The following is a 10,215-nucleotide window of genomic DNA, read 5'->3' on the forward strand; positions in this document are numbered from 1 at the left end:
ATAGGAGGTTTCCTCAATCTAACAGCAGCAGAAAAAGAATCATATTCAGAAGGTAAAGCTCTCAAGATGCTTACCACTAATTCAACACTTGATGCTGGACTTCCAGCTGCAGCCAATGAGTCTGAAATTTTCTTCACTTTGGTGAGAAATTCAGGCATCTTCTCATTTTCTTTCTTCAAATCTCTGAGATTTTCTTAAAGTTGGAAGATGTGTGATGAGACATGAAAATGTCCCATCTGAATCTCTTAACTCGGGTCAGTTAGTCCGATTCGAGCGGTTACTCTGATGATTTGTTTGATTTTCTTTCTCAGGTATCTTCTACGGAATTGGGCACGAAAAATAGATGAAAGAGGGGCATTTTGGTCATTTTAATTTTCAGCGAGTTGTGATCAATTTTTGATGCTCGGATGAAAGTAGAGCCCAAGACGAGTCCAACGGCAGAAACAGAGGTCAAATCGGAGTCCAGGAGATCAAATTGGAGCAAGTCAAAGTTAGGAGTATAGTCAATTTGACCAAGTCAGCATAGTATTAGGCAGATGATCTGGTACTTCATGGAGCAGAAACTTTCAGTGGCCCGCTCAATCTGAAAGGCTCGGATAGAGCTCGGGTTAGTTTCGGTCAGACATGGGTGTACCTCAGGGATTCCAGGAGCTTTAGATTCTTTCCTTCTCAAACTAAACAGCCGATCACGCACAAAGTGATAATCAAGAGCAATATGCTTCGACCGACCATGAAATACCGGATTAGCAGTCATAAGTATTGCACTTGTTATCACAACAAATTCGAACAGGTGAAGTAAGAGTAACTCCAAGCTCTTGCAAAATATAGGTAATCCAAGTAATATCAGCAGTAGTAGTTGCTAGAGCTCGGTACTCTGCTTCAGTACTAGACCGAGAAACCGTTAGCTGCTTGCGAGCACTCCAAGTTATCAAATTCAACCCAAGAAAAATGGAGAAACCAGTTGTAGAACGTCGTGTATCGGGGCAACCAGCCCAGTCCACATCAGAATACGCAATCAAGGAATTTGTAGGAGAAGCCGAATAAAACTGAAGACCCATATGTATTGTGCCCTTAATGTACCGTAAAATACGCTTAACGGCTTGATAATGATCTGTAGTAGGAGAATGCATGAACTGACATGCAACATTAACAACAAAAGCTAGATCTGGACGAGTCAATGTGAGATATTGTAAAGAGCCAACAATCTTGCATATAGTGTGGGGTCGGAGAAAGGAGTACCTTCACGTGTTAAGTGAGACCCAGACAACATCGGCGTGGTAGCTGGTTTGACACCTTCCATAATGAGAATGAATTCAACTAGTATATGTAGTTACAACCTTAGCGCTTAAATAAATCAATTTTACCTTCTTTGGAAAAAATAGTCCTCTCCATCCAAATGCCAAAACCCGTTTACCCAGAAGAACTTCATTAACCTAACCCAATCTAAAAATATTGAGACCTCTTTCAGAAATTGGAGAGGAAATTCTCCATTAAGCCACCAAGGTGACATTCTTCCAGTTTGGGTATTTCCATAAAAAATCTTTTCGATCATAAACTTCATATGTTTGTTAAATGTGTCTGAGGATAATCGAGGTAAACTTTTTACATATATAATTCGTTAAAATGTATATATACAATTACCAGACAAAACACCCCGACAACGTTTAACGCCATGTATATGTGGTTGAAGTTATTAGTCTAAGAGAAATGCTAAGTCTATACAAGACCTTGAGTTAATTTAAAAGAAATCTTGGTGATAAACTGCTTTCACTGAAACTCGATCTCAAAACTGATAAACTTAAGAGCAAGAACGGAACCAGAATTTTTGTTTGGAGATGGTCGAACAATAGGTAGACTAATAACTTAAAGGCTCTGGATGCCTCTTTTGGATCGTCATTAGTAATTCGACTACTCCCACTAGCCGTTTGAATTGATCCTACTCAAAATACATTTATTATATTAGCCAAATGTTTACTTACAAAAATATATATAAATTGTGTAATTAACTTGTAGCCGCAGAGGGGAGAGAACGAGAGAGACAAAGAGAGGGAGAGAGAAAGAGGGGGTGAGGTAAAGACAGATACAGAGAAGGAGATAGATAGAGAGAGAACGATAGATAGAGAGGGAGAGCTAGAGATATTGAGAGGGGGATAGATGGATAAAAGAGAGGCAATCGATTTTAGTTAATGAGAGCTCAAAGTATGGATGACTCGAATTGATTTCTCTTTATAATTGGAATTAATATAGTAACTAACGAATAGAAAACAAAAAGTTTACTCAAACCGTCTCTTCAACATGTCAATTGAAACGCGTGCGAGAGAAACAAGGGTTTCTCTCTTCACATGACTTAACATGTGAAAGGAGAGAGAACCCCTTATTTCCGTCACATACGGTTCAATTCGCAGTTCAAGGAGACGATTCATGTAGACTTGTTGAATAGAAAGAAAGTTAAAATTGCAACTTGAAATAATAGAAACTTGCAACTAGAATTAAAAGGAGAAGGTAAATCCATTCAAATTAGGTACAAATTTAACTTTTTTTTTTTTTGTTAAGAAGGTACAAATTTAACTTGGGATGGAAAAAAAAAGAATTCTAGTTGGGCTTTGAATAAGTGTGGGTTGATTTTAGGTTTGGGCTGGATTAGGGGTGGGAATTAAACCCGCAGGCCCGAACCCGCCCGCGGGTAACCGAGACCCGCTATGCATATCGGGGCCCGTTGCCCGATATCGGGCTTAGCCCGCCCGCCCGAGTTAAGGACAACGGGCGGGCACGGGTGGGAACCTTGCGCCGGTTACCCGCCCGAGCCCGGCCCGTTTAAACCTTTAATTAGGGCCCGCGAGATTTACCTTACAGCTCTAAGGAAGATACACTCATGGGAAGCTTATATATAGCATTCAAAACCCTCTCCAATTTTATACTCTTCAATGTGGTACTAAACAAAAGAAGGAAAACTCATACAATTACAAAAATATATTGTCCCACATTGTAGATTGTGAGGAACTAAAGAAGCATGAAGTCCTACAAGTACCCTCAACCACTTTCAATCTCATAAAAGCACCATAACTTGCTATAGGCTTGTAAGGAGCTAAAGAAGCATGAACTCCAAGTCTCCATTTGGATTGGACAACATTAATAGACATCCCAAAAGGTCATATTGGTGTATATGAGGCTTGTGGTTCCAATATCATACTTGAACGATCCTTCTTTCCAATGTATTGTTGTGAAAATAGAGATTTGTATATAGATTGACAAATTTTCCTTCTCCACCTGATAAATAAAATCCGTGAAGGTGACAAGAAGATTGTAATACAACATCGTGAAAGCTTAAAATTATTTCCTTTATATAATTCCTTTATATAATGAATCCAACTGGTCCAAACCATATAATACAAATAATGTTACTAACAGGGGTCCAAAATTAACCCAAGGTGGAAGATACACTCATGAGAAGCTTAGATATAGCACTCAAAACCTTCTCCAATTTTGTTACCCTTCAATGTGGTACTAAACAAAAGAAAGAAAACTCATAAGATATTGTCCCACATTGTAGTTTGTGAGCAACTAAAGAAGCATGAACTCTTATAAAAACCCTCAACCACTTTCAATCTCCTCAAAGCATTATGATGCCTTGGGCTTGTAACCTTGGGCTGGTTTCACTCCTCAAATTGGGCTTTTCCACTGTTAACCGCCCGAGGCCCGACAATAATGATTTTTATTTTTAAAGGTTCATCGGGCTACCCGAATTAAGCCCGCCCGTTGCCCGATGTGCCCGCTTAATTAATCGGGCACGGGCGGGCAATGGCGGACTAAGAGAGTGATTTTGCCCGCCCGACCCGCCCGAAAAATAAAGTGGTCATCAGCTTATGTTGCCCGAACCCGCCCGGCCCGACTCTTTCTATGCCCGCACCCGACCCGCCCGTCCCGATTCCCACCCCTAGGCTGGATTACTAGGGGCCACTAAAACTTGAATGTTGAGTGATTAAATCTATATAATAAAATAGGTGGATGGGTGCTGACTGGGACAAACTCCTGGATAAATCCAGCCCTCCGTCCCACATCAGCGCTAATCCCAACCTTCTGATTCAACCACTCAGATCACCCGGGCCCCAGAGAAACATCTCTTCTATGCCTAAAGCCGCATCTCTTCTACCGACAGACACATATCTTCTCAGGGACATCTCTCTTCGCACTTCAGTCTATTAAGATGAAGATTGTCTGCTTCAAATTTTTTTTTGCTTCCTTCGTTTGGGAAATCAGTGGACGCCGAAAAGGTTATTGTATTGTTCTTCTAAATCAATTTGTGTCTTCTCTGAATTTTTGTATTTCCTACTTCCCTCCATCAAAGCTATGAATTCTCTGGTGCAGAAAATTATTTGCTTCAGTCGTTTGAGAATTCAGTCGGCAAGGTTAGTATTGTGTTCTCTGAATTTTTTTATTTCGTAGTTCCAATTTTCTTTTGACTTCTATGAATATGTTTCTGCTTCTGAATTTTGGTCGTTCTCAGTGAAACATGAGTTCTGCTGATGAGGTGTTTGATGAAATGTCTTATAGATAACATGTGAAATGAGGTCTTGTGAATGTTTACATTTTGTCAAATGAAGCATAACCATTAAGTTTTGTTTGAGGTGTTGTGAATTTGCTATTCTTTGTCAAATGAAGCATAACATCTAAATTGTACCTCTTTAAGTTTTTGTCCAACTATCTACACATCCCGCCCAATCTTGTAGGCCACTTTCAATTTAGATGAGTACCTAATGTTGTCTTCTCTTCGTTAGCCATGGCTTTACTAGAAAAGAGTGGGATTGAAGTCTTTACAGTACTTGATATCATGGAAGTGGTCACATGAATCGAACTATAGTTGTACTAGATACATCGAAAATGAATTCCACTTTATCTTCACAAAGATTCACTTTTGCACGACAACTCAGTTTCTTTTTTGTTTGGTGTGATAAGAAATCCTGTAGAGGTCTTCCCTACGATTCGTTTAAGTTGGTAAATTTAAGGCAGATGTTAACTTCCTGCAGGTACAGTAGTCCCGCTAAACATCCTTAATTCATCAAGTTAATATGTCATAGAATCAAGTTATCAACTAAAGAGATGGTGTTTCTTATGTAATTTTTCAAAGGTAGTTGATACCATGTCCTTCGAGCACTAATCCCTGTCTCCGAAATATTTAGTGCAGTCCCGATTCCAAGTTTTAGATTTCCATTAATGAATATGTCTTGAACAGTTTATAAAATATGATTTCAAAAAATCAAGTGTCGGAGATTATTTCTTCCAAAATATTTCATAACGCATAGATGGGTTTAAGTTTAAGATGAACTTGATCGAACCACTTTCGCGTGACATTGTACAGATAGAACTTATCTCATACATATCATGTAAGACATGCCGTATGTATATAAAGGTGAAATCATTATGATAAAGGTTTTGGAGGGATCACATAGAAGGCATTGACACCATAGTCTCGGCTATGCATTTCACTTGCCGATTGGAGATTGAAACTTCAAATTCTGGTAAGGAGTGTTTAATATGTTGAACTAATTCTTTGTAGTTATTTGAATCTTTTGTTTCTTAAATAGTTTTTCCCTCTATACATTCAATTTTGCGTGTACAAATCCCCTATATTATCTCTTGTAACAAATATTATTTTTTATTGTTGGTAGAAGTAGAGTGTTTTCCTCACATTCCTCCGCTACAAAGCTACCAAGTTCAAGAAGTTGTCCAATTTGAGATTTTACTTATATTTCATATTTTTAATCTTCTTAATTTTGTTACTTACAGTTTTTTAGTTTACAATGCTGAAAATAGATTTTGGGGAGTATGATGTTAGCGGAGGAGATGAAATTTATTTAATCATTAAAGGGAGGTAATTTTGTGTTATTTTCTTATGTTTTGAGCTAAATCTTATAAAAAAAATTGATGTTTGAAGAGTGGAAAATTTATAGGGTTAGATTATATTTAGACTTTCTAAAAGATAGTTGGCATGTTGATAAGGTTCATGAATTTAACGATGTGGAAATAGAAGATCATTTAGAACTCCAATGGAGCCCCATGGCTCAGACTAAACCTCATTTACTCTTGAAAATATGTTTTTGGTAGTTTCCATTTAACAGACATCCTACATTTTATGGTATTTAGTGATCTCAACTTCATGTGTCAGATTGATGTAATTACTTTACCAAAGGTATTTGTATGTTATGCCTCAAGACAAGTTTTAGAATTGCATATCACAAATGGGTTACCTTATGATATTTGAATGACCAGAGCTTACCTAATTGGTGTTGCCCAATGAGTATCTTACTATTTGGTATCCTAAATCAATATGGAGGGCAGACAAAACTAATGAAACATGCTCAAGGATGGAAGATAGATACCATTTGGATCCAATAGAAGTATATTTTGGGTTAACCTTTGTGCTTTTACTGCCTCATAGTATACTTCATGTTGTTTCTATATGTAGATAAATTGTGGTTGTTGGCATTGTTTTCATTATGGAACGATTTCAATCTATCGGACGTTTCAAATTTGTTTAATCTAAGCATTCTGTTGAATATATGTTGATATTATTGTCAGCGAAATCTCTTTTGCCCTCTTTCCCTCCCTCTCCCTTGCCCGTTCCATCAGTTGTTAATGTAGGTTTCGTGTCATTGGGGTGTCTTAGTTACAAGGAGTTTGACTTTCCTGGAACTTACCATTATGAATTTTGATGTTCAACTATGAGTGAAAATATCTCTTTGATTTCCATCTTTATGTACAATTAATAAGATGATCCATCGTTAACAGGTTATGGACTGTTTATTAATGAAACCCATTACACAAAATTATAAATGATTTTCCATGATTGTATTCATATTTACTTGACAATTAATTCTTTTCACTTTCACTCTTATTCCAAATTAAAAGCATAATAATATTTTTTTCTTCTTTTCTAATGAAGGTACCACAATCTCATATATGGTGTTTCTTTTCCCTGAACGCGAGTGCCTTCATTTTTTTCCTCTCACATATATTTCATGTAATTCATTAGAGGTAAGTCTTATGATTCTTATTATTAGTTGTTTCTCATCTTGATTTTGCTTGTTCATAACTCATTGATGGACATATATTATACTTATTTTTATTTGTTTGATTATTTTCCAAACTTGAAGTGTATGAGCATAACCTTATTATGTTTTCCCATGTTTTATTTTTTGTTGTTTGTTACCGTGGGTAGATCTTAGGCGAGTGCCCCTCCTAAGTGCAATGGCGCTCCATCTATTATATTCATGGGTGTGTTTTGTTGTGTTTAGTGCATTCATGGTCATTTGGATTTAATGTTGCAAAGTTACGATTTCATTTGCTTAAATATAAATTTTTTATGTCAATTCCATTTTGAAGTTATCTCTGAATCATTTGAGATGACCTTAGGTTCATGGAAATTTAAAGGGAGTATCTATCAAGTTGGAATTTAAGGAGTTTTGGTTTTTCCGTTTCTGTAATTGTTTATTGACCAAGCAATATCTTATTGGATGTTTGAAGTGTTAGAAAGAAGAAAGATAGGATTTGGGGTTTGGGTCCCGATCTTTCATTTGGTGGTATAAGCATTTGCACACACAAAGATTCACTAACATTTATGTGCATAAGTTGCTAAATTTGATTTTATTTTTTGAAGAATTTAAAGATTCACTTTTTCTTACAGGTCATGTGTAGTGCAGGAGGAATTTCCATTGTAACTAACATGGAGGAAACATGTGATTCACTTTCTTGACAATATCTTTAACATAATAACAAATTCATGCTTGAGTAGATAGATTTAAATTTTCTATCATTTCACTATTGGACAAGAACTTTCTTAGTTTTGTACCATGAATTGTTGAACACAGGAAAATGAAGATTGTAAGAGATGCATTTATTTCTAAAGGATCATGTCTTTGAACTTTTTTTGGTAATTTTTAGCTCTCTTTTGTTATCGTTGATTCTACATTATATCATTTTGTGTTTGTTTTAGATTAGTCTTAATTCTTTACAATTAATTCAAAATTCTATTGATAATAATTTCGTCAAGTTCACTTATTTTTACCGTGCCGGAGGCACGGGCTATACGCTAGTAATTTTATAAAAACAGTGAAGGAAGGTGAAAGGACAGGAGGACCAGGGTTGCTCCGGACCCTTACACGCCTCTGTCCCTGCTTAAGAGGGATATCCTAGCGCTGCACCAGGTGGTGGACAGGACCCACCTATATTTTGTTGGTGTTTTGATGTATTAAATGGGCCTCACCATTAGTGTGTTGGTGTTCTTTGTGAGGACTCACCTATATTTAATTGCATTTTTAAATTATTTATCTATTTAGGATGTGTTAGGACGATGGAAAGTAATTAATATTAAGGGCACTCACTCGGACTTTATGGACTCGGCAACAGTCACACCCGGCCAAGCCAAATCTAGGATTTCATGTACAAGATTAGTTAGGATATTAGATAGAGTTTGTTTACATCATGTATATCTTTAATGTAACCCTAAATGTAATCTCTATATAAACACATATGAAATGAATACAAAACAAACCGAGTAATTCAAACTCTCTGACTCTATCTTCCTCACTCGAATCCGCTCGGTTTTCATACTAATACGAATTGGTTTACAATTCTACAATTAAGGACTTCTTTTAGAAGTAGAATTTGGTAGGAATCTCGACTTGTCCGTTTATTTGGCAACTTCAAATCTACGGATTCTAAATCCTATAGATTTGTGAATCTAAATTTTAACCTACCTCCTAAGATTTTACTAGGATCATCCGATTACGACCGTCAAATCCCAACATTCAGATTTAGATTTAATCTTGTAAGTCTGAATGACTTTGGTATGAAAAAATAAAGGCTCATACACTCCTAGCAACGATATGCACGTGTAAAATGCGCCACTAAAACACCGAATATGCCCACGCTACATGCTTGCACTTGTGCAGTTTGCTTGTTTCACCACACAATGCATTAGATCATTGTTTAATTCATGATGTAGTATGAGGGAGCAAGTTATTGTAATACCACTGTTGTTTATCACTAGAGATGACTTGCTGACTCATAACACTTTTGAATATTCACACTTCGACCACAAAACTAGGGGTCCATATGAGTCTTTTTTTGTTGAAAGCCCTATCACAGTTGTATATATTACGAATGAATACTCAATTGTACTTTTTTTCCTTAACAAAAAAAGAAATTGTGCTATTTTGATAATAATATACAAGAAGTCACATATTTATAAAAAAAAAATTATCATCTTTTATTCACTCTCTCAAATTGTCTCAGACTCTCTCTCTCTCTCTCTCTCATAGTCTCTCTCTCTCCCTCATAGTCTCTCTCTCCCTCATAGTCTCTCTCTCTCTCTCATAGTCTCTCTCTCTCTCTAATATCTTTTGTCTCAAGTACAAACTCCATCTCCTTCTCTGTCTGTATCTCTTACTCAGTTTCTGTCTCTCCCCTTGGTGGTTTCAAATTTTAACATAGTTATGATAGAAAGCAAAAAAAATAACAAGGAGAAGAGCAGATGCTCATTTTTCCAAAAAGAGCATAAAAAATAGCTAAAAACAAAGACTGCATTAAATGAAACACTATCATTACTGTTACCATTCCATTATAAGTAAGAGCAAACACAAACCCTAGAAGAACAGGTGCTCATCCTTTTCTCAAAAAGAGTAAACTATTAGCCGAAAGCAGATTACATGAAATGAAACACACTAGTAGTACTACAACCATTCCATAATAAGAAGAACAACAAACCCTAGTCCCTAGAATGAACACTAAGAAGGAAGACTCACACTTTAAATGGAAACCCTAAAAAATTAAGCACCAAAGACAGAGTCATATGATAAAATGGAAATCAAATCAGATAAATGAGGGGCTTCTGAATAAATAATACATAACAACACCTTACTACTATACTGTTGGTACTCCATTAGAAGCAACTAACTTTAATTTAATATAAATCTATCGTACACCAATTCTGTCCTGGTGCTATTTTTGTGGTGCATAAGAATAATTAGGTTTTGGGTGAGGTGAACCATTATCCTCATCTTCTATATATATGCATAAAGTTTACAAAACAAATTTGTACAAAATAAGGGGAGAAATATAGGTAATATCTTTTCCAACTCATATCCTCTGTCAATATCAAAGTATGGTGAGTTTTGTGATTTTCCAACTCATATCCTCTGTCACCCTCCCGCAAATTGG

The 10,215-nt window shown here is 36.3% G+C and overlaps 1 protein-coding gene across 10 annotated transcripts; it reads left to right on the plus strand.

The window, feature by feature from the left end:
* The first annotated feature begins 4,151 nt into the window (after window positions 1–4,151).
* On the plus strand, window positions 4,152–7,902 carry LOC147569080 (uncharacterized). 10 transcript variants are annotated; one of them, XR_015231178.1, is made up of 7 exons: window positions 4,152–4,271; window positions 4,366–4,406; window positions 5,428–5,516; window positions 5,667–5,719; window positions 5,793–5,869; window positions 6,941–7,032; window positions 7,682–7,902. XR_015231178.1 is itself a non-coding variant. In XM_086655539.1 (4 exons), exons 1-4 carry the CDS (start codon window positions 4,348–4,350, stop codon window positions 7,748–7,750), a joined length of 309 nt encoding a protein of 102 aa, XP_086511665.1. In that variant the 5' UTR covers window positions 4,225–4,347; the 3' UTR covers window positions 7,751–7,902. The 10 variants fall into 10 exon arrangements, 1 of the variants encoding a protein (XP_086511665.1); XR_015231173.1 differs by lacking the exon at window positions 5,667–5,719 and having other exon boundaries at window positions 5,357–5,516; window positions 5,785–5,869; XR_015231174.1 differs by lacking the exon at window positions 5,667–5,719 and having other exon boundaries at window positions 5,357–5,516.
* Window positions 7,903–10,215: the final 2,313 nt, after the last annotated feature.

This window comes from Eschscholzia californica, unplaced genomic scaffold (genome assembly GCF_041429995.1).
Source record: "Eschscholzia californica isolate CP2 unplaced genomic scaffold, dmEscCali1.0.p SCAF_1, whole genome shotgun sequence".
Lineage (NCBI taxonomy): Eukaryota > Viridiplantae > Streptophyta > Magnoliopsida > Ranunculales > Papaveraceae > Eschscholzia > Eschscholzia californica.